The sequence below is a fragment of the Phacochoerus africanus genome, chromosome 15, assembly GCF_016906955.1.
Source record: "Phacochoerus africanus isolate WHEZ1 chromosome 15, ROS_Pafr_v1, whole genome shotgun sequence".
Lineage (NCBI taxonomy): Eukaryota > Metazoa > Chordata > Mammalia > Artiodactyla > Suidae > Phacochoerus > Phacochoerus africanus.
Window position 1 is genome coordinate 135,699,242 of NC_062558.1, and position 24,708 is coordinate 135,723,949.

At 51.1% G+C, this 24,708-nt stretch overlaps 1 protein-coding gene and 1 long non-coding RNA gene across 2 annotated transcripts in view; one reads left to right on the plus strand and one right to left on the minus strand.

Annotated features, from left to right (window-relative positions):
* The window catches only part of ADAM12 (ADAM metallopeptidase domain 12), a 377,142-nt gene that overhangs the window by 60,372 nt on the left and 292,062 nt on the right, over positions 1 to 24,708 (minus strand). The window contains exons 12-14 of the mRNA XM_047762575.1: positions 10,852 to 11,029; positions 6,076 to 6,165; positions 4,122 to 4,317 (exon numbers count right to left, since the gene is read on the minus strand). Coding sequence (XP_047618531.1) covers positions 4,122 to 4,317; positions 6,076 to 6,165; positions 10,852 to 11,029 — 464 coding nt within the window. The remainder of the gene's footprint in view (positions 1 to 4,121; positions 4,318 to 6,075; positions 6,166 to 10,851; positions 11,030 to 24,708) is intronic.
* On the plus strand, positions 6,161 to 15,857 carry LOC125116898 (uncharacterized). Its single transcript, XR_007132449.1, has 3 exons — positions 6,161 to 6,313; positions 12,951 to 13,062; positions 14,519 to 15,857. It is a non-coding gene; the product is annotated as an uncharacterized LOC125116898 (long non-coding RNA).

Sequence of the window (24,708 nt, forward strand, 5' to 3'; positions counted from 1 at the left end):
GGCCAGGTCACTTGGGTGCAAATGGCAGAGGCAGGCAGGACAAGAACTCACGGTGACGCCTGGATTTCTCAGTCCCTGGGCTTCGTAAGGCGCCAAAAATGACCCCACAGCAAACACGGTCCAGATCCTGGAGCATTTGCTCAAGGATGGGAAATGAAATAGTGCAAAAGCATCCTTAATTAGTTTTCCTCTTCTGAATCAGGAAAAGCCAATTCAAACGAACCACAGTAAAGCAGCAATACACTGCTCTCAGCCCAGTGCATCTAGCAGGCTGGGCCCTGGCCGAGGAAGTGACCTCAGCTCCCCAGAACGGGGACGGTCACATCCTGACTCTACTCCGGGTCTAGGCAAGAGTGCACGGGGCCTGTGGGAAGTATGCCACTCGGGCAGATCGGGGGCTCTCGATGGGCATCGCACAGGAGCAGCTCTAGTGGCTACAGATGAATAGGCAGCAAATGAGAGGACAGGGAGGGGGCAGGCTGGCTCTCTGCTCTCCAGGTCACAGCCGGAGCTCCAGACAAGCACAGTGGCCTGTGGTCTCCTGGGATGGCCCCCCTCCCCCGTTGCTGTGCATCTTGACCCCTGCTGTTCTGCACGCAGGAAGTCCCTGTCCTCTCCCGCCCCGGCAATGACTGCTCCAGGGCAACCCCATGTCTTGTATCCCTTCCTGGTTGGCCCCTTGCCCCCGAGGCCCACTCGCTCATCCATGCTCCCCGCAGTAACACAGCCCTCAGCACGGCCCCAGGCACTGCTCAAGCAGCAGCCTCTGCATGTCCTCACACTGTCTGACACAGACAACAGGCTTCGTTAAAGGACAAGGACTCACCCGCAAGGTAGGCGAGTTGCTGTCCCCACTTTACAGATGAGGCACGGCAAGGTCGAGGAACCTGCCGGAGGTCACTCTGCTAGCAAGTGGTTTGCTCAATGCCTCTGGAGTGAACGTGACCCGCCAAAGAGGTCCATGTCCCGATCCTTGGAACTTGTGAATATGTGACCTTACTGAGCAAAAGGGACTTTGAAGATGTCATCGAGTTAAGGAGAAGGGGCTGGGTCATCTGGTTGGGTCCCCTATAACCACAGGGTCTTAGAAGCGGGAGGCCCAGAGTCAGAGAGGGCCATTTGACTACAGAAGCAGAGTCCGAGAGACAGAGGTGTGCAGACAACTTCAAGACGGATGAAGAGGCCGTGAAACGCAGGCGGCCTCTCCAGGCTGGAGCGGCCAGGAAACCGATTCTCCCCAGAGCCTCCGAGGGTAACACGTTCCTGCCAGCATTTTGATTTTAGGGCTTCTAACCCCAAGAACCATCAGATGGTCCATTCATGTTGTCACAAGCCGCTGAGCTTGTGGGAATTTGTTAGAACAGCCGCAGGAAACTCACATAGGGCCCTTGAACTTCACAGTGGGGCAGCCAGACTGATGGAAGAAAAGGAACACAATGCATTTGCAAAGGGGGGGGCGGTTAAAGGCCTTTCTCAGAAGTCCCCTGGTACAGAGGGCCACAGCCAGCTGTGACACACAAGCTCTCTGCCCTCCCGAGGAAGTTGGGGTGGGTGGGTGATGAGGTGAAGTCAGGAGAAGGGGTTGGCCAAGGGAGACTGAACCCCAGGACATGAAGAGCCTTAGGGGGCTCCCCAAACCTGGTCCCCGTGCTGTTTCCAGGAACTCAGCATTCCTGATGGCACAGCTGCTTAGCCTCTGTGCCGCCTCTCCCAGCAAGCCCACCGGTGCCCAGGCAAAGGCCTCCTTGGTCGCCAGGGTGAGGGGAGGAGTCGGGAGAAGAGGTCTGCTGGCAAGGCCATGTGGTCCCTGCCCTGGTCACAAGGATGCCAAGGGCTCCAGAGCAGGTACCTCCCTACAGCTCTTGCTTTTTTGCAAAGCGCAGCCTGTGAGTCATGCTGTCTGCCTGTCCGCCTGTCTGGCGCTCTCGCTGGTCAGGCAGCTCGAGAAGGACTAATCCGATGAGATAATAAATACCAGCCTTGGTCACCATGAATCGAGGGCTCGCAGCCAGCTGAGTCACTCAGAGGCAGGGGCTCAGAGCTGTGGGCCCCCTCTGACCTCACTCTGGAACTGGGGCCAGCGCTCTAACTCATCAGGCCACTGAAGACGGCATTTCACTCCAAGAGCTGTGTGTGCTCTGGCCACAGTAATGCCCCTTGGAAGGGAGCGTGACAACGTCCCTTGTAACTCAAGAAGGGGAGGTTACCGAGTCCGGAGAAGGGCTGGGAAGGGATGGCCCCAAGGGATGCTTTAGGCCTTGAAGATCTGGCCTGGAGCAGCAGCCACTGTCCCCAGGCGACCCCACTTGTCTGGAAGGTGTCTGAAGTCACTAAGCCACTGGGAGCTCATCTGACCATGTGGCACGTGCACAGCGAGGGCCCACTCTGCGCTTGTCATCACAAGGCCTTTGCCTGACTTGAAGCACGAGCCCTCCTTTGCCCAGCAGAGGACGAGGCTGGGCTGGGGTGCGCTCAGGGCCCAAAGCACCGAGGCTCCAGGCACCAAAGGCCTCCTCTTTCCACCTGTCCAGGCACATCGGCGAAGCCCGCGGCACTGGAGAACCGTCTGGAGATGAGACAGCCCCTTGTAACGGCGGCCACGCTGCTCTCTCTTCTCCCTCCTGAAGTTCCAAGGGCAGAGGGGGGCATCTCTGGCTGGGGCGGGGGGCGGGGGGCGGGGATGGTCAGTGGACCTGCCCCAAGAAACATCTGCCTTGCTCTCCATGCTGGGTCATCGCTTTCGCGTCACATTTGAAATCCAAGCCCTGAGGTTTGGTCTTTGTCTTCTGCCTCCCTGACTCTCCCGCCACTCCTCAACCCCAAACCTCACCATAAACGTCTGACAAAGGCCCATATCCTATTTCTCTCCCCCACAGGGCCTGAGCCTGCCTGGGCCTGGCTGACCACAGTGGCCTTGCCACAGCCGGGGCCGCCGGCCAGAACTGAGGTCACCCAGCTGCCGGCAGGAAGGCGGCAAAGACTGACGAGAGAGTCTGGGCCATGGGCTTGAAAACACTCTCTGTGGGATTCATGGCCAGAATCTGGGGTGTGGGAGACAAGCGGACAACCCTGGGGTGACGAGCCCATGCCCGGGGCTCTCCTACCAGGCCCTGGACCTCTGGCCCCAGAAGGAGAGGTGGTGGAAGAGGGGGACCAAAGGGGACTGATTCCCACCCCTCTCACATCTGAGCATCCGTTTCAGTTTAGACTTTCTGTGGCACTTTTGCTCAAGACCTGGCTCTCTGGTGTGACAGTGTGGGAATGACACCTGGGCCTTGGGTCACAATGACTTGAGTTTAAATCCCAGCCTCACGACCTTGGGAAATGACTTCCGGCCTTGAGGTTTCCGTTTCAACTGCCGTAAAGCTGGAGTCATTGCCTCTACCTCAGGGGTCGTGGGAGGGTTACAAAGGCCAAACGATGCCCACGCCCAGGACACTGGACATGGTACTCAGCCCCTAAGGGACCCCGTCACACAGCGGCCACTTCCCGGCCACCTTCCCATCTGAGTGCTTTTTCTGGGACACACGCATCTGTCACTGCGCCTTCAGAACCCAAGAGGCGCTCGAGGCCCTTTAATACCTGTGCCCATGTTCTTCCTCCAAGCTCTGGCACCCAGGCCTTCAGGCCAGCTGTCCCTCTCATGTCTTTCCCCATCCTCAGCACCAGGACTGCCCCGGGCCCTCCCCAGGCAGCCCCCCGGCCTCTGGCTGCCCGGCCTGTCTCTCTGGCACTTTCTGCCCCCCGTGGTGTCCTGGTCTGAGCACTGAGATGCACTTATACCACGAGGGTGGCAGTGGCAAGTTCTGTCCGTCTATCTGCCCAACCACCTGACAGGCCATTTGAGCGCAGGACTCCAGGCTGGCTCGTCCCTGTCACCCCACGGACACACAGCGGTGCACGCACATGCCTTGCTGGTCCCTCTGAGTGCCTTGGGGTGGGCTCTGGGCAGCACCCGCTTTTGCGTGCCCGGTGCCCCACGTGGCCCCAGCCCTACCAGGGAGCCGGTGCTCCTGCTCAGTGGCAGCAGCTTTTGAGATGGCACATGCTGGGAGGGAAGCTTCTGGAAACAGAGAGTGGGCTCCCCGCCCCCCTGCACCCACATGGAAGCGGCCACCTACCTGGTCCCCAGAGGGTGACGCACTGCTGCTCGTGGGTCTGGCAGATGCCATTGTAGCAGTAGCCGTCCACCCCCTGACACGGGTGCCCGTCGTGCAGGTACACGTTGGCGGGACAGTGCGGACTGGCCCCCGTGCAGAACTCCGGGAGGTCGCACGAGTTGCTGGATTCCCTGCAGGCCGTTCCCGCGGGTTTCAGCTGAAAGGAGAGGGTGGGGTACAGCTCGTGACTGTGGGGGAGGGGGAGACGGGGTCCCAGAGACACTTGGGCGGGGCTGGGGTGGGAACTGGGTGGTCCTCATACCACGGAGATGTGAAGATTTCAAAGGAAGTGCCCTTTGTTGCAGAGGGAGCTCATTAAATACAGTCCCGTGATGGGTTCTGGGGTTCACCTTTCCATTACGAGTGGGCAAACCAGAACAGTTTTGGGGTGTTTTTTTTGCTTTTTTGGGCTACAGCTGTGGCCCAGGTTAGGGGTTGAATCCGAGCTGTAGTCACCGGCCTACACCACAGTCACAGCAACGTGGGATCCGACCTGCATCTGCGACCTACACCACAGCTCATGGCAACGCCGGATCTTTAACCTACTGAGCGAGGCCAGGGACTTAACCCGCATCCTCATGGATCCTAGTTGGATTCATTTCCACTGAGCCACGACGGGAACTCCCTGGAACAGTGTCTTTTTAATTTCACGCACCAGTAGGGTTTTCTGGTGAGCAGACACGCTGGTGGCTGGCCCCTGCCACCTCGGAGGAGGTGGGGACGGGAACGCTGCCTGATGGACTCAGTGATTCTGAAGAACAAGATCCCTGGGCACCAACACCATTGCGTGTTTTCAGGGTGACCTTCGCCCTTGAAGCGTTAGCCTTTGTGGACAGACCTGTTTCCAAGGGCACCCTCACAGCAGCAATGTCACTTTGCCATCAAATCCTAGGGCTGGACATCTGCCTATAGGACTTCGAAGGGGCAGGTAGCGAAGATGCAAGGCGAGGGAGCCGTATGGGATGTTAGGAGCCATCAGACCCACGCCCCACCTCCGTGTGGCTGGAGAATTCCCAGCTCAGGACGGCTTGTCCGAGGTCAGAGCCAGTGACTTCCCTGAACCGTCATCCCCACCCGGGGCCTCCGCCGCCAGCTGCCGCGTGTGGGGTGGGGGTGGGGGTGTGCCAGCTTCTCTGAACAATCCCTCTAAGTTAATTACAAGTAGGAAGGGGACGAGGAGCATTTTAAGGTGACTGTAAAACGCAGTAATGCCCTTCAGAAGTGCCGTGGGCTCCACATGCGTCACTAACGGAGTTTCCTGCGAGCAGAATGCCAACATCTATTGGCTTCATTAAAAGGAAATAAAACTCAGCCCTCGGAACCTTTGAATCCAAAGCTCAGGCTCTGACTCTGTCTGATCTCAGCTCTGAGTAATGAGAGAAGCGACGGAACTGGCAAAGCGGATGCTGGCGCAGCGGCAGAAATGGCAAAAGTGTCAAACGGCCGCCTCTGCCTGGGCCGGGGTGGCTGGCACCTTCTGCTGGGGGCCGGTCAAGATAAAGATTTTCATGCGGAGTCCCGGGAACAACCCACCCAGCTCCTCACCCGGCAGGTAGATGGTTCTGGGATCTGGCAGAGGGACCTGGTGTGAGGCTGAGTGACAGGAGTGGGGACTGGTTCCCAAAACCTTCCTCCAATAGCACGACCAGAACACTGAACGTGGAACGTGAGTGTGGGGGGTCCAATGCCTTTTCAGCCCAGAAATGAACAATTTATCGCAGATGACTTAGCGTGAGAATGTGCCTTTCCCACGACGGCTGGGTGGCAGTAAAAGCAGATGGATGGAACCAACTTGTGTGACAAGGATGGCGGTTCCCACAGCGGGGAGGCTGGGACCTTGTCCTGCCCACTGCTTGCCCTGCAGCAGTGTTGAACCTGCCAAGCACAGGGGTGACCTTGGGCCCGGAGGACTCACCCGGCAGTTTTCACAGCACAGCCCATGTGCACAGACAGCATCTGGCTTCAGGGTACAGGTGGTGGCGTTGCAGCAGAGATTCACACACTCCTGGGGACGGGAAAGGGTTTGACAGGTCACAGGGAGCATCTGCTCACCTGAAGCAGAGGCTGCACCTTAAGTGACTGGAAGGAAAGAAAGAGCCAGAGAACCAGCCTGACCGAGCACTGTCTGCATGGGAGAGAAAGCGAAGCTTCCGGTAAGTGTTTCTGAACAGCCTGGGAGAGGGAGGACCTGGGAAAGGCCAGCAGCACTTGCATTTCTTTCAGGAGGGGCGGAGGGACCCAGACAGGAGGGGACTAGGAGGTCATTCACGTCAGGGCAGCTGGGGCACCTGCGTGTGTGTGCGGGGTGCCGGTGCAAGTGGGTGGGGGGGTCCCCGATTATCGCTGGCTGCTGGCTTATTGCAGCGAATTGTATCAGCATCACCAGCATACTCTGAACTTAAAAATATACACAGATGCATACAGACTTTGCTCTTCCAAGACTGATGCAGAGTTTAGTCTAGGGCACACAGGCAGGAAATGAAATCAAATTGATGAGGTCTGAGCCACAGCCCCTGCAACCTAAGCAAAGGCCATAGATGGGCTCTCGGCACAGGTGGGCTGTCTCACCGGACAGGACACTCCTCAGGTCAGAAATAGACTTCAGAATGAGCGAGAGGCCGGAAGGAGGTCTGTGCCTATTGCCTGGCAAGGGATTTAAACAGAACAGTGAAACAGTGGCTGGATGGTCCTGAGATAAAAGGGAGAGAGGGAGTGAGCTCTCAGTTATGCCGTGTGTCACAGGTACCCAATGTCTTCTAACAAAAAGGAAATAAGAGGTTGTCACCTTTTGCTTGGCTCTCAACAAAAGGCCGGACACATCTATCGAGGGAACGTATGCTGTCTTTGCGTTTGTAACATTGCAACAACTTGGAGTTTACACATTTTGGAAGAAACTGAATTATCATTAGAAGAGTTCAAGAGTCTTCAGTATTAATAAATGTATCAATGTCCTTTTATGTAATATATGATGCATGCTGAAGAATTTACATACTCTTGGCTGCAGAGACGCCCATCATATGCTATTTCAATAGGATGTAGTTTACGCCCACAAACCATCTTCCGTGAATAAATTCATCATGAGTATCATAAATGCAATTAATTATAATTTTGTTGATGATCCACATTTATGGCTAATCCAGACATCCGAACTGTACCCTGGGCAAAACTTGATGAATTATGCTCTCATTTAGTGTTTACTAATTAATGAATTAATTAACTCTTTTTATTTTTTTTTTACGCCACATCTGCAGCACATGGAGGCTTCCCAGACTAGGGGTCCAATCGGAGCTACAGCTGCTGGCCTACACCACAGGCATGGCAATGCCAGATCCGAGCCACATCTGCGACCGACACCACAGCGCATGGCCACGCCGGATCCTTAACCCACCAAGCGAGGCCAGGGATCAAACTTGTGTCCTCGTGGATGCGAGTCAGAATCGTTTCCACTGAGCCACGATGGGAACTCCCAGTGTTTACTATTGGCTCCTATGATACATACCGCCAAAGTTATTACATTTTAAATTTGTTCAAGGACTTTATAAACATCCGGAGTGTATACTATATACAGTAAGATAAAACTGCCAACCAGAAGCCATAGCTGCAACGTTCATGACAGTAAAGGTTTGTAACTCATCATCATCGAGGAAGTTGTTTTGTTTTTTAAATGAGGTCCATCAATTGCACTCCTGATCAGTGCATATCACACTACAGCAATGTCGTCCTGTACGTTATGGTCCAAACGGCTCTCCTAAGGACACATTAACCAAACTGCAGATTCTCTTGCTTTTCTAAGTTAAATGACCATCCTAAAACTGGGTCCCAAGATCCTTTAAGAACGACCTCCCACCCCCCCCCACCAAATTACAAAAGAATCTAAGCAGCAGTTCAAATGGAAATGCAGCCAAGTAGAATGGTTTTGACTTCAAAGGGGATGGATAATGTGAGGCAGATAACTAAGTTTAAAAGATATTTGCAAGCTACTGGCATCCTATTGACTTTAAACAAGGAGATAAGGCTGCTTTCCCAACCCTATTAGCCCGGAAGAATGAGTGAGTTGTCAGGATATCCTTATGGTTATTGTAAATCCAAGGCCCTGGACGAAAGGCTTCAGCACGCACTTGCCTTTCAACTACCCAGAATCTATTTCTTCTGCAGTGCTCTGTTTCTCAGAAGAAACAAATTCTTCATCTGCTGATGCATTTATTATTTCAGTACTCAATAGAGGAGTTCAACAGAGTCAGTGAACACTAAGTCTCCAAAGAAGAAAGAATAATGAAGCCATGGGAGAACTCTCAGCGAATGCCCTAATTGTCATGCTTGGGTTGTAGGTAACAGACATGGATTCTTAACCACAAAGAACTGGAGTTAACACGCTCATACATCTTCTTGAAGACAGTGGCCGTTATTTCTAGGAGCAAGGGAGCAGAGGCTGGTTGCAGTGGTGAGCTGGGGAAGTTGTTCTGACCCCATTCACTCACTTGATGTGGTGACACAGATCTTTTATGGACCAGGGGTCGAGGGAGCCCCTGTGGAACACAAGCATGCTGGACATTTCCAGGGCCTGAGCTGAGGCTGAGTAGGGAGGTAAAGAACCTAGGCTCACAGGTCTGACCAAATGTTTTTGGAAACTGGAAATGGGCTTTCATACCACCAGCCACAGTTTGAGCTTAAACCTTGAAAAGCAAAAATAAAAAAATAAAATAAAAATAAAGACAGAAAACTAAACATGGAAGCAAAAGTCTTGCCCTGACTTGGGAAGATTTCTTGGACGAAAGAACCTTGGATGGGGAGGATAAGAGTTCTCTTCAAATATCAAGAACTGCTTCTATTAAATAAGGACCCCATGTACAGAAATATACAGCTGGGAATTACAGGCACCGAGAATACGGCTCTACAGAAGCCAGGAGTCTGATTTCATCGAAGCTGGCCTGCAACGCCACAGGCTGCCTGGAGAGACAGTGGACACCCCGTGAAAGCCGAACGACTCCTTGCTGGAGGTAAAAGAGAAGGTCAGGGCATCAAGCTGGCAACTTTCAGGCACCCAAGCATTTGCTTACATGATGGGGGTGATGCTGGTGGGGACCAGGATGGGGTGGTGACGGCGGTGGAAATGGCAGCAGTGGAAATGCTCTCAGGGCTGATGGGGAGGGTGGCAGTGCTGCTGGTATCCCTGCTGGTATACAGCATAAACGCTAATAGAGTCATTCCAAACCCGTGCGTTCACAGCTCCACGAAGAGCTGTCAAGTTTATTTGATTAATAAACAATTATAAGGAATTCAATCAAAGATAAACCATTTCAAGTCAACATGACCTCTCCTGAGAAATCTGGGTAATTTAAACAAATTTTGCTTTTTTTAAAAAAGCAATTAGAAAAAGTCTCCAAGCAATTTCCGCTCTGCATAACCCATCCCGTGATGGTTTGAAGTTTCCCTCCACTGGTCTGAACGAGGGTTTCTGTAACACCATCCTTAGGACTTGTTCCTGCACAGTAACTACTCTCTACACGTTGTGAGCAAATTAAACCCCGCTGTGGACCGTGCCGGGGCCCGAGCTTGGAAATGGGTCTTGAGCTTGGCAAGGGCACGAAAATATTTGATCAAACTATCTCCTCAACTCCCGTCCCCCGGTACTTATATTCACTCCCAGCATTCTTGCAGAGATGGTCAGACTGAGACCAAGAGCCTTCCCGCTGAAGGAGGAAACCGGGCTGGGATGTGATGAAAATCCATAACCAGTTGTTCGGTTGATGAACACAGGAATGTGCGGGATGCCCCAGAGTCTCAGCGCAATTTCCCTGCCATCCTCGAATCCCCCTTTCAGAGCAGCCCCCCAAGACCTGCTCTTCCTCAGCCGGCATTAAGCCCACGTGTGAAGCTGGCTGAGCCCGCCTTGAGCTCGTCAGCCCCTGTGGGAGGGGATTCCACTCTAGACAGCCTCCTGTACAAATGACTTGCTGTCATTTAATCTAAACACAACCTCCTCCAAGCTCTGAGGGGGTCCTTGTTTTTACAGGCGGTCTCCCTGTGTCTTGTCTCTGTCTCTCCTTCCCGGGATTATTCAGAGATTAACAAATGGCTGTTAGAAGTTTTATGTTGATTAACTTTATCTCGGACCCTACAGAAACAAGAATATTTCCTGATGGGAGCTAGAAAGCGGGGTTCAATCAGCCCTTGGCTGGAGACAAATGTTCCCTGCTTTCGTTATTGCTTCGGAAAGCAGACAAGCAGGCAAGAAGCCCGGGAGCCTCAGGCTGTGCACACAGAGGAGGCCGCAGCAGCAAGGGCAGGATTGCACCTCTTGGTGAAAAGCGAATGCTGCTGCTTCGAATTCCCCTCTGGTCTCGCACCTTCCAGAGAGCCAAAGACATGGCATGTAGTAGCCACGCGAAGTGAGCATTCCAAGGCTTTTCTTCTTTGTCAGCCTCAAAGCTAAATGCTTTTTCATTGTTCTTGTCCTCACCCTGCGACAGGGAAGATTCTTTATCTCCTTAGACCAGCGACACAACTTACTCTACGCGGCACTTCACATTCAGGAAGGCCACCCTGGCTTATGGGGCTTGTTCAAAGGGGCCCTGTAGGACTTGCCTGTCCTGGATTTCTAGTGCTTTCCTTCTGCTGTGATCCCCTCGGGTGCTGGCTCCTTTGCCCAGCCGCGAATGCGAGGCGGATGTTTGGGAAATGTCTCTCTTACCTCCGGCTCCCCACAGTCGCACTCCTCGCCCTCTTCCACGTATCCATTCCCGCACTTCTGGCCCCCGAAGGACGGCTGCACCTCTGGCAGGTTGAAAAGACACACGCCCATGCCCTTCTCCAGGCTGGCCTCCAGGTCCTTCCGGCTGCAGCTGCTGAACACCACGGGGAACGGGTACCTGCGGAGGAGAGCCAGCCCGTCAGTCCCCAGGGCGCAGAATGGCCTCAGGCGTCCTCCTGGCACAGCTGGCGTGGAGCCCACGGGCACCCTTTGCCCAGGCGGCCACTGTTAGGCTCAGTGAGCAAAGGCCCGAAGCTATACCCGAGGTCCAATCCTGCACCCTTCCACCACCACTGACCTGAAAGCATTTATCCAAAAAGAAATGGCCTTTGGATGGCTTTCGAATCAACAAGTTCAGACAGAGTCCATGTGAAATGATACAACAGAAAGTGAATTCTTAGGGTCTGTAGCTTGTGACGTGAACATAGTTACCAAGGTCATGCTGGAAAGGACAAAGATTTTAAAACGGAACTTTGAAAAGTCTTTAAGCCATTTTGAGTTTATTTTTGCGTAGGGTGTGAGGCAGTATCCTAACTTCAGTGACCAGAATGGCCATCATCAGAAATTCTACAAATAACAAATTCTGGAGAGAGGGTAGAGAAAACGGAAGCCTCCCACATAGTTGATGGGAATGGAAATTGGTACAACCGCAACGGAGGACAGAATGGAGGTTCCTTCAAAAACTAAAAAGAGAGCTACCCTAGGATCCAGGAATCCCACTCCTGGGCATCTACCTGGAAAAGAGGAAAATTCCAATTTGAAAAGATACATGCACCCCAATGTTCCTTGTAGCACTACTTATACTAGCTAAGACATGGAAGCAACTTAAATGTCCATCAACAGAAGACTGGATAAAGCAGATGTGGTATACATGCACGATGGAGTATTACTCAGCCGTAAAAAAAGAACAAAATAATGCCATTTGCAGCAACATGGATGGACCTAGAAATTGTCATACTAAGTCAGACAGAGATAGACAAAAATCATATGATACCACTTATATGCAGAATCTAAAAAAATGATACAAATGAACTTATTTACAGAACAAAAATAGACTCATAGACATAGAAAACAAATGTATGGTTGACAAAGATGAAAGGGGGTGGGGAAGGACTCATCAGGAGTAGGATTAGCAGATACATACTACTGTGTATAAAACAGATAAACAACAAGGGCCCACTGTGTGGCACAGGGAACTATAATCAACATCTTGTAAGAAATTATTAATGGAAAAGGATCTTATAATAACCTATAATGGGAAAGAATCTATATGCCTAATGGAATCACTTTGCTATACCCCCCCAAACTCACACAACATTGTAGATTAACTGTATTTCAATAAAGAATAAAAATAAAAAATAAAGAGTATGAAGAAAAAAACAAAGAGCAAGCACAAATAAATAAAAAAAAGAATAAAAATAAAGGGGAGTTTCCGTTGTGGCTCTGTGGTGAATGAAACCGACCAGTATCCATGAGGATGTAGGCTCGATCCCTGACCCTGCTCTGTGGGTTAAGAGTCTGGCATTGCTGTGGCTGTGGTGCATAGGCTGGCAGCTGAAGCTCCGATTTGACCTCTAGCTTGGGACCTTCCAAAAAATAATAATAATAAAGGCAATCGCGATCGCAAAGGCGGGAAAAAGTACAAATGGCTGAGCTTATCAATCCCTGGGTTTAAGGTCACAGTCCCCATGGGGGTCAAGGGCAGCCCACACTGCTCCGCTGGGGCCTGTGAGAGGCAGATCGCTGTCCTGCAAGCACGGCTCCAAGAGAACGGAGGTAGCCAGAAGCGCAGGTCCTGCTCCTGCCTCGAGTCAGGGACACGGCAGAGCTGCTCGACTTCCCTGCGAAGTTCGTGCTCCTGCGTCCACGGAATAGAGGGGCTGTGGCGCCGCCCTGCACTGGGGGCAAGGGGCTGCGGGATCATTCTTGGTGACAGAATTGGCAGAGGTGAAGGCATGTGGGTCACTTCCGGTAGAAGATGGTCAAGTGACTGCCCCTTCTTTTGTTTTGTCCTTGTCCCTGCTGCCGGCGGAGCTCAGAGTATTCCAACATCCTGGGCGGTGGAGGAGCCAGACATGACACCAGGTCCTGACTCACTGGCCAGCCCTGAGCCCCCAGTGTCACATGGAAGGGAAACACATCTCTGTTACAGTAAGCCACTGACAATGGGGCGGGGGGGAGTTTCTACAACAGCTGCTGCTCCGGACATGTGCATCTTCCCCTGCCTCAAGCAGCAATTGTCACAAGGGAGAAGCAGACCAGAAACGCAGAAGGTTTTCTCACTTAGTGAGGGAGCAGGGCCTGCTGACCAGCAAGCCCAGGCCCCCTCCCCTGCAGACAATTACAGGATGGCCTTATAAGTGGGTCCCTATCAACTGGCCAATCCAACGCATGCTGCTATGTTTCCCTGAGGACGGCAGACGAGGCGCCATTTAATGACCGAGTTTGGCACAATTTCAGAATCATGATGCTGTCCAGGGCCCAACGGGTGAGACTGTACTATCTTCCCAAGTGCTTTCTGTCAGTTTCAGGTTATTAACACTGAAGCATAATTCTAACCTACAGATAAATGCATGCAAGTCTTGCTCTTAGATACCGAGGCAATAAACCAGGGCTTATCTGCAGTGCTGGAACGAAGTTTCTTTCAAATCCTTTGTAATTTTCCTTTTTTAATTTTTTTTTTTTTTTTTTTTGGCTGCACCCTCAGCATGCAGAAGTTCCCAGGCCAGGGACTGAACCTGAGCCGCTGCTGTAACAACAGCGGCTCCTTAACCCGCTGCACCACAGGGAAACTTTCCTTGGCATCAGGTCAATTACTCCGGGTATCAAAGTGAGGCTGAATAGTTTCAGATGATGCGATCCCAGAAAAGTTGGAATTTTGTCCATTTAGAAGGGCTTTGTACATCACGCAGTGAACTGAGGCCAGTGCTTCCCTTTGTGAAGGAGGAGGTGGAACCTTCTCCGTGTGAACTGTTAGTAGGACACGTGTATCTTGGGGCCTGGCTGCGGGGGGGATGAAGCCTCATTCTCACTCAGTGCTGTGTAATCAGCAGTTGGGATGAACTCTCATCCATTCGTCCTGGGAGGGGACTGATTTCTAGAACATGTTAACAGTTAATTAGGAAAGACATCAGGATAAATCGCAAGCCTCGAGAAGGGTTTTCTAGCAAGATCCATGGTAGTTTCGAGAAGCCCAGGGACAGAATGGTACCTAGGGAGCAGAGGGTGGCTGCTGGCGTCCTGGACTGGAGAGCATAGGCCAGCAAATCCTCTCCTGGTGTCGTTTAAAAAACAAGGACGTTATGGGGTGTTTTTTGGGGGCGGTTGACATTTTTAAAAAGGGATAGAAACAAGATGAATGATATCCATTTAAGTCCAGGTTGTGAGGCGGGTCTGGGAGAGGAGGGCAGAACAGATCATTATGGGCAAAAAAATGACTCTTTCTGTGTCTGCGTGGGACGTGGTCAGACAGAAGGAGAGCTACCTGCGTCATAACACATTTCCAGCTCTCAGTTGCTTCCTATTCTGTTGAAGCATGAACCCCAAATGCTTTTAAAGTTCTCTCTCACTTGGAATCGTGGGTAACTAATATCCACCCAATTCACAGGTTCCCAAGCCTGCTCTGAGGAACGGTGTCTGGACACCAAGGCCCTGAGGAGCCTCTGAACAACAAAGCAGCAACGTTCTCCTCGGATGCCAAACACGTGGTGATGAGTTCACTGTCCCTGGTCCTTTCTCACAGTCCCTCACGGACAGCTCAGAGCCGGCCTCACACCACACAGCCTGATTTCACCAAGGCCGTGTCTGCCTCTTCTCCACCAGCACAATCAAAATCTCAGCAGCCGCCGGCCACGGCTCGCGGCTCCTGCCCCGAGCCCATGTTGAGTGGGTCCTCTCTCCCTCCGGTCTGGACCAAAGTGACCCCAGAGAGGCCCCCTGGGAAGGCCAGCGACCCCTCCCCACACCTTCCTGCCTTCTCCGAGGCCTGGGCTGGTCACCACTTCTACCTCTATGTGAGGATGGGGAAACGCCTCTGCCCAACGCCGAGAAGTCTCCTCATCAAGCAAATGGCAATGTGATCGAAGGGCCTTTTGTATCTGCAGCGTATCTGTGCTGCCTCCAACCTTTCATGATGTCTCATCACGGAGAACTGGTGACTACTTCTGGTGGGATATTCCTGAGCCCTATTTGGGCATCTAGACAGAGTCAGGTTTTAGCGGGAGAAAAGCTGAATACCCTGTCCCTTATTGTTCAATTAGTCTGCCAATAATTCATTCAGCATCTACTATGTGCCAGGCATTGTTCTAGGCTTTCGGGATGTGAGAAGGGATAAAACATACAAACATCCTGGCCATCATGGAGCTTGCAGATAAGGGAGCAGATCGGGCACGTTAGAAAGGAGTGGAAGTTAACGGCCAGGCATGACTGGCCTAGAAGACTCTTCAGCGAAAGCGGCACGCTCTTCTTTCAGTAACACACCCCGAGGGGCCACCCCTTCCCCAGAGAAGACCCCCCCCAGGCCTTCGAGGTCATGCCCATGGCAAAAGACAAACCTGGAGCCTCGCTGGATGAGGGAAGGGAGTTTGCTCTGCATGGACCAAGTGGCGATAATGGCTGGAGGTCTTTTTATAAGAATTTCGAACCCTTATTCCCCTCTCCTTGTTTTTGGCAAACTAGTTTTGATTGACAAGCAAGGATCCGCACACGGATGTATCTCCCTTCTGCTGGGATCCTCTCGGTCGAGTGCGTGTGGGAAGAAATAAGAGCGTCCCTAAAAACTACATCTAACCCAATGGTCTCCCTCAATAAACAGAATTCAGTGATCTAAAATGATTTTCAGGAGTTCGCACTGTGGCACAGTGAGTTCAGGATCTGAATGCAGAAGCTTGAGTCACTATAGATGTGTGGGTTCGATCCCCAGCCCGACGCAGTGTGTTAAAAGATCCAGCATTGCTGCAGCTCGGAATTCAATCCCTGGACCAGGAACCTCCATATATCATGGATGCAGCCAAAAAATATTACTGCATATCTCAAGACATAAGAGATTTGATGATACCAAGTATTAGACACCTCTAGTTACAACAGATTCCTAATTCGTACATATTCAAACACCTCTTATACTCAAAGAGCCACTGGCTGCACAGTGCCTCGTGCACAAGAGATGCCACTGACAGTCAGCTTAAGGAGTCAGAGACTAGTTCACTGGTTGCATGAACAATGTACCAGGGGACCATGAACGAGACATGGAGTCCGCTCCAGCCCATTGTCCGGAGTCCGGTCAGGATCTAGTAGCGCAAAGACTATTCAGATTGCTATTTTGCCATTTGGCCACACAAGAGAGTGACTCCAGGAAGATGCTTGGCACTGCCAGTCTCATCGCCCTGCTTCCCAGGTACCAACGCTGCTTCTGAATCGTGGATGGCAGCAGAATTAAACCTTTCATGCGGTAGGATCACTACTCCTTCATTTAGTCCTTCAACCACGGACTCGGCAGAGAAGTAATGACGTTTAAAGCTCTGAGGAGGACCCCCAGATGATTCAAACACGGCCCCAGCCCTTCCCCCGCCCCCTTGCTGAATGTTTGCCCACTGCCCCCGCACTGCTTCTCCATTCATGTAAATAAAACACTAGAAACACCTTCACATATATAAACACATGTGTATTTATCCACATATAGAAATTATATAAAATAATGTATTCATTATACTGAATTGATATATACTGCATTTTTGGAATAACCACTGAGAATCTGCTTTGAGCTACATGACCCATTGTTATTTTCTTCTTGTAATTTCTTATTTAAATAATTTTTGTTTCTTTTTTGACCACGGCATATGTGGCATACGGAGTTCTTCCTGCCAGGGATCAGATCTGAGCCTTTGTTGCAGCCGCAGCAAAGCCAGGTCCTTTAACTCACCCCATGGAATCTGCACACTGGCGTCACAGAGAGACACCACCGATCCTGTTGCACCTCGGGGAAGTTCTTATTTAAAACTTTTAAAACAACCTGGTGAGATGGGTGTTATTATCCCCGTTTTGCAAATGAGGTGGAGAAACTGAAGAGGTGACAGTTAGGGGACGGCAGAGGCTAGATTTGAAAATAACAAATTCAGTTATTGGAAAACCTCATTCTCCTCCCTGTGGCTATCAGTTCAGCACTGGGCCGCCTGCAGTAAACGGCGGAAACCAGGACAGTGGTCAATACACTTGATGTGCTGATTCACATACGATTTACATGCAAAGGAAGAATCCTTCCACCACCCAGATCAGAGCTCCTCAGCGCGGGGCCCCGGCTTCAGCATCACCAGGCAACCCACCAGAGACACAAATGCACAGGCTCCACCCGGACCCTCTGCCTCAGAAAAACTCAAGGGGGGAGCCCAGCAACTACACGCTTAACGAGCTCTCCCGGTGATTTTCTCTTCCACTGAGGTTAAACTCGCCTGACACAGAAATGCACCACTTACAGATATATAATCCAGTGGCTTTTAGGTCATTCCCTACGCCATGCAACCACCACCTCTAATTCCAGAACATCCTCCTGAGCCCGCAAACAAACCCCAGCCTGTGAAACAGTCACTCCTCACCCCCTGCCCCCACCCCCACCCCCAGTCTCTGTCAACCACTCCTCTGCTTTCTGGCTCTGAATTTGTCTAGTCTGGACATTTCATGTGCATGGAATCATCCAACATGTGACCCTGTACGCCTGGCTTCTTTCACTCCCATGTTTTTAAGGTTCATCCCTGCTGTAGCACGACTAGCACTTCATTTTTTTCCATGATTGAATGATATTCCATTGTGAGAAAGACTACACCAAAACGTATCGGTTCATCAGCTGACCATCACAGGTGATCCACCAAAATTAATATTTGGGAACTGGCCTAGGCTTAAAATGCAAACATTGTCGATATAACATATGGGCAAATCCATATCTTTGTGCAAATAAGAAATACAAACTAGATGCTTTATAGGTCACTTTTTTTTTTTGTCTTTTTAGGGCTGCGCCTGAGGCATATGGAAGTTCCCAGGCTAGGGGTCCAATAAGAGCTATAGCTGCCAGGCTGCCCCACAGCCACAGCAACTCGGGATCCGAGCCACGTCTCCGACCTACACCACAGCTCGTGGCAACGCCGGATCCTTATCCCACTGAGTGAGGCCAGGGATCGAACTCGTGTCCTCATGGATGCTAGTTGGGTTTGGTAACTGCTGAGCCATGGCAGGAACTCCTAGGTCCCCTTTCTGGTACTGAGAAATACTTCTGTTTTCTACTGTGGTTCATTTTCTAAGAAAGGCTCAACATACAGCATTTTGAAAGCTGGTATGACGTTAGGCATGTGGTGGAACTTCCATGAGTGTCTGTCTCTTAAAGCCAAATTCAAATCACAGAGTTTCGCTTGTCTTTAAGTATTATAGCCGGCTAACAGATTAATCACTGTCTTCTACTAATTAACGGGCCACAAAAGGTTCTGCCCATGAACAGAGAGATGTTTCTGTTCTGAAAAAAGTTCCTTCCACTTGCTTCAAGCTCTGAAACATGGGAGCTCTGCCTTCCTTTGGCTCACTTTCCTTTCTTATTTCATGGCCTTATTCCCTGGACAATTAATAAAAAGAACCTCGAATTGGGTCACACCATTGCTCATGACATTGACAATCCCTGCAGCCCAAGGTCAACAGTTTAAAAAGGCAAAGGTTTAGCTTCTTCCCCAGCTTTCGGCAAACTCCTCACAACGTGCTTTTTAATACTTTTCATAAATTATCCCCAATATGTCAGGACAGCAGCTAATTGAATTGACATATAGCAGCAATAAGCTGGTGCAAAGCAATCCAATGGCAAATTATTCAGAAAAGAAGCCCTTTTGCATGATATGTTCTCTTGGCACAAGAACGCTTGAAAATGAATTCACCTAAGGAGCCTGAAAAAAGAGCTGCTTGCAGTTCACAGGCAGAGACACTGTGCCAGGGTGGCTGACTCCTGCCCAGATGTGACCTCTTGGTTAGACACGTCTGTCCTTTCCCCTAATATTTAACTCCCAAGGACACTTGGGGGCACATTTATCATGCTGAATGCAAGATGAGACATCAAAAGGGGATGAAAGAAACAGCTGGGGGATTTTGGAAAGCACACACACACCCCACTTCTCCAAAGAGGAATGCCACTTATGGCTTTTCCCACCACAAAGGCAGTCACAGCTTAATAGTTCAGTCATCACAAAGCTGCCAAGTAAAACATTATTAGGGGTTACTTTCACTTTGACAAATCTGAAGTCAGAAAATTCTTTTCTTGTAGGGGCCTATGGTGCGTCTCTGCTGTATTCTTGGGGGTGAAGCGTACTAAGCCCATTTATCAATCTTGACAGTGGAAGTCGGGAGTTATCTGCCTTGCAAAAAGCTCCCTGGGAATTACTCTGTCTTGCTGGAAATGAGGCAGCCAGGGAAAGCAGCTGCCATCAGGCTGGATTCACCTGGGCTACAGGTCACTGTTCTCGATGCTTCTTTTGATCTCACTGCCTCACCAACAAACAGGTGCTGGGTCCGAAAGCATCCGGACTTCCCAGCTCCAAGCTGTGGAGGAACAACGGTCCACATGCTTACTGCAGGAAAGAAACGCAAGGGATGGAGGAAGAAGGATGGATCAGTTGGGGCAGATGCTGAGAACGGCCTGGAGAGGACTCAATGATGTGGCAGGAAGAGCCAACGTGGCAGGAAACTGGGGAGGGGAAGCCATCCAGATTTCTCTGTTTAAATCGACTTGGGGGGGAAAAAAAAAGAGAAAACCTCACATCTTCCACAGCTGATAAATGATTAGACAGTAAAAGGGATAACTGGTTTGGGGAAATACATTGCTGACATCCTGCTTCCTACTGATTTTTTTCTGGCAGACTGAAATGGAGTTCTATTTTCTCCTGACGGTGGAAAGTGACGGATGTAGCAGGCATTCTCTATCTGAGCACAGGGCACAGAGAGGGCAGAGGAGAGTGAAAATTGGAAGGCTAAGGCTGAGCACCCCATCGGTTAAAACTTAAGCTCAGATTTAAAACCAAGCCTCAGTCTTCACATCTCTAAACTGGGAATAAAAACTAACTCGCATGCCGAGGGGAAGGACAAATGGGCTTTAAACACAGATGGGAAAGTCTTAGGTTACTTTCAAAGACGTCAATTGCTAGCATTTGCATGAAAGAGATGTGTATTTCGTTTTCTCACTTAGAGGTACTGTTTTGGCTTATTTCAAATTACCCACTGCCAGTGCCTTGTAGTTCTAGAGCTTAGAAACATTTTCCAATATGTACCCAAATGCATTACGTTTGTAGCCAAAATGTAGCCATCTTTCAACTGTAAAACCACAAGTACAAGTAAATTAAAGAGGATGATTCAGGCAAAGGAATCATTAAGCAGTTAAAGAGGATCCCTCGCTTGAATACACAGATGGCGTTAGAGGCTGCTTTTTCTGGAAGGGCCGAGCTATTTCTAGCTCAACCAGAGCATGGACTCAGGCGCGTAACCAACCAACCGAAGGACCAACACAAACCAACAGAGACGCTGTTTAGATGACTGTTACCTGTGGTTGTTCTCAATTCCTGCAACTTTTTTTCTGCATGACTTTCCCAAAGCTCCTGCGACATGAGCTCCCTGCATCATTCTCCTGACCTTGTCCTCCACAGCCGAGGCCAGGTGCTGGGAGTGGATAGTGGTCACAGACAGACCAGGCCTGCCCTCTGTTCTCTCACAACAGAGACTCTTTATCCCAATTTCTGCAACTGGCTTGAAGAGCTTTTCCCGAAACAACCAGGAAGAAGCAGTTCAGGGCCAGTTCTACGCATTCCTGGTTCCTGCAGGAGCAAGTTCCCACGTTGTCACTGTCTCCTGGGGGGACACGAGGCCTGCTTACAGCAAGCGGGTGCAAGAGGTCTTGGCTGCGATGGGCTTTGCTCGGCCGAGTTTCAACCCCAAAGTTCTAGGGCCATCTTCAGAAAAATCTTCCAGTCTTTCACAATCATGCCTGGGAATAAAAACTTGCAATCACCTTGCAAAGAATTTAGCAGTGACCGACAAGCATGCGCAGTTGGGGCAGGCGGTGGTGACCAGCCTCGTTGTCGGCAGCCTGGCAGGACTGAGGTGCAGCTCAAGGTCACCCCATTTCCGGGCTTTTGATTTCATCTCACCTGCAGGTCTGGGATGATGAATAAAATGTTGATACCACTCTTGAGCGTGGCCCTGCCGTGGCCCTGGAGCTTGGTGGGCACCGCAGGGTGAGCCAGATTACATCATTCCTATCTGACAGGTGAGGACACGGAGGCTCAGGGAGGTGAGACACCTCGCCACAGCCCTGCGGTTCCAGAGTCAGGACCGCAGACTGAGCTTTCTCACCTGTAGGCCTGCGTTCTTCGGGCGAACTACCCTGGGGCTCTGGGGCAGCCAGGAGGCCGCCAGCAGCAGCAGATGCCAGGAGTGAGCCCAGGGCAGGGGCCTCAGGCACGACCTGGCACAAAAGGCCTGGAGTCAGCATCCAGGAGGAGATGGGCAGCTGCCCAGGTGTCGTGTGCTCCTGCAGCCGGGTGTAGGTCAAGGTGAAGCCCACGGTCCCGCGTGCTCCTCCAAGCGCACCTTCCAGCCCCTGCTGAACGTCTTTGATGCCGAGAAAGACGATGGGCGGAGCTTGGGATTGACGGACAACACCTGCGGGCATGCGCACACCTGACGGAGGTTGGGCGCCTGATCGGGGTCTCAACGAGCTTTGAGCTTTGGGCAGAAGAAACCTCCCCCACCCGGAAGGCAGCGTGCTTTCCAGGACTCTCCTGGGTCGGGTGGGAGGTACACGCTCTGTCCGGCCAAGGGCGCCCAGTGCGACACTGAGCATCCCGGCTCACACACCAGGATCGAAGCCGGGTGCAACCCACAGGGAGACCTCACCCTCGTGCCAGCTCCAGAAATGGCACGGGACGGCGTCAGGACTAAACGCTCAACCCCGCGGGCCTTCCAGATGGGCCCCGGACGGCCACGTGGACCACCCGGCCGGGAGCGAATGATCAAAAACGTCGGTCGTCGGACGCGTCCACTGTTAACAGCAAACACCTGGGGCCCAGGATGGAGCCGTCTGCGCCACGTGATCATTCATGTTTTTAACACGCGAACTTTGACCTCTGTTCCTCCTCCCCAGAAACCAATTAAAGTGGCGATGTAATGTAATGTCCCAGGATTTTTCATAAAGCAGGGGACCAGCTGAGCTCTGGTCAGTTGAGAGGCGCACAGGGAGCCTCTAGGCATCACCCAAAAGTAGACCTTTCACTTCTGTGCTCTGATGGCCACTTCCTCCTGAACCCAGTCCTGAAAGGCAGGGGGCTCAGGGCAGGGGAGCAGAAGCACAGTTGGGGACCCAGCCCACCCGGCAGGGTCTTCAGCGGGCTTTCAGCTTCCAGACAGCATAGGCTCCGTGTGGGGCTCGTGGGGGATGGGGCTCTGGCAGACACGGACAGATCCCGGGATTTATGGAGGGCAGTTTCCTCGGCCAGGTGCCTCTGCCCTCCCCTCCTGCCCCAGCAGACAGACGTGTCTGCATCATGCCAGTTGCTCCTGCCCACTCTGCAAGTTTGTAACAGGGAAGATACTTTTAATCAAATAGGAAAAAATGGTTAGGCAGATACTTCCAAGCCCCCCGTGGGGGTGGGTCTGCCTGGGCCCTGTTCCTGCCTTGCTAAGCTCTGGGTGCTGGAGTAGCCATCAGGGCCCCTGGAACTCAAGAGCAGTGAAGACTAGCCCCCACCCCCGGAAGTGGGAATCAAAGGTGCCTTTGCTCACCGACACCTGGCGAGGGGCCCAGGGATGGGCCAGAGGCTGTGGGCTGACACGTGAGTCTGATTCCAACTGCGGGGCCTTGGCTGTCCTGAACCTGTTTTCTCATCTGTAAAATGGAGGTGATTATATCGGCCCTTTCTTATGACTGTGACAGTTAAATGAAAACGGAGGTGCGACAGTTCTCTGTAAACCGGAGAGTAATCTATGAGGTCTCCAGGGTCTTATTTTACAACCACTCTTATTTTTTTTATATGTTCAACATCCCCTGTCCTCCTCCTTTAGCTAATTGAAGCCAACACTTTCAGGAGAAGTCACTTCTGGAAGGACTCCATGGGTTAAAAGCAAATTGCTTCTATCACTCGGTCTCCATGGAGCCAAAAAAAAAAAAAAAAGTAATAAGAAATGGTTATTGACAGCTTCCTATTAACCTGTGGTTTCACAGTCCTTATTTTTTATTGTTTTTGTTTTTCTGTTTATTTTATTGGACTTATTCATGTGAGGTATTATAACTAGATGGTGTGGAATATACAATGAATGAAAATGGCAAATGCTACAGTCTAGAAGACAACAGTCTCAGAATCGTCTCCCCAGAAGTTTAGCCATTACATGAAAGGTGAAATGTGGTTTTATCCTGCACGTGTCTGATTGTGCTGGAATCACCATCCTTCTGTCCATCCACCTGCCCACCCACCATCATCTATCCATCTGCTATCAGCCCACTCAGTCATGCACCCATCCATCCATTCATCTCCACACCCATCATCCTTCCATCCATCCTCCATCTCCCCACCCATCCATCCTCCTTCCAGCCATCTATCCACCGAGTCAAGAATATTTATTGAAAGCTACTATGTGCCGGACACTGCTGTAGGTGCTGGAGATTCAGCAATGAAAAAAACAGACAAAATTCCTGTTCCAGTGGAGCTGGGTGCGTCTTTCTGGATGTCGTTGGCTACGGAGAGGCATTTACCCTTGATCTCACCCTGCGGTCTCCCTGCCACTTGTCCTGGAGAGAGGAGGAAGCCGTGTGTGTGTGTGTGTGTGTGTGTGTGTGTGTGTGTGTGTGTAAGGGGGGAGGGATTGGCAGAATTTCAGCAGCAATGTTTTCACACATGTTCTACCACAAATAAAATGCTGGATTAATGAGCAATGACAGGAAATAATTCTCTGCTGTTGTAGCATAAGTTGAAGGAGATTTGCAGAACTAAATGGCTTAAAAATGGGCCAGCTTTCCTGTTTCCCAGAAGTCACACAGGGACAAGGCTCTGTACTAAGAAGGCTTCAGTTCTTACATGAAGCCCAGACATGGCAAACACAGCCAAGCTGACCTCCACGTGCTAAGGATGGTAGTAAGGGCCCCCGGGGGCGAGATGGCACAGCTGCTCATGTCTCAGCCTCTGTCCACATCCCAGAGCTCCCTCGAAGCCTGTGGTTGGGAACTGAGCCCATCTTTCTCTGACTGGTACCCAGGACGGCTGCCTTTCTCCTCTTCCCAAGCTTTATAGCTGCTGCACATTCTTATCTGCAATATGTTATTTGTGATAAGTATAGGAAGGTGGCAAGTCAGGGGCCTCGGTCCTGGTGACTCAGCCTTACATCCTGGGGCTTCCATCTGGGTAGTTTTGAAAACATTATGCAATTCATTTAACTTTTTTTTCTTTGTTTTTATGGCCACATCTAAGGCATATGGAAATTCCCAGGCTAGGGGTTGAATCAGAGCTGCAGATGAAGCCTACACAATAGCAACACCAGATCCGTTGCAACACCAGATCTGAGCCTCATCTGCATCCTATGCTGCAGCCTGCAGCAATGCCGGATTCTTAAGCCACTGAGCGAGGCCTGGGATCGAACCTGTATCCTCAAGGATACTATGTCAGGTCCTTAGTCCACTGAGCCACAACAGGAACTCCTCATTTAACTTTCTGAGTTCCAGCTCTTTCATCTCTAAAATGGGTATAACCACACCCACCTCACACCACTGATGAATGAGGACATGGCCGGTGCAGC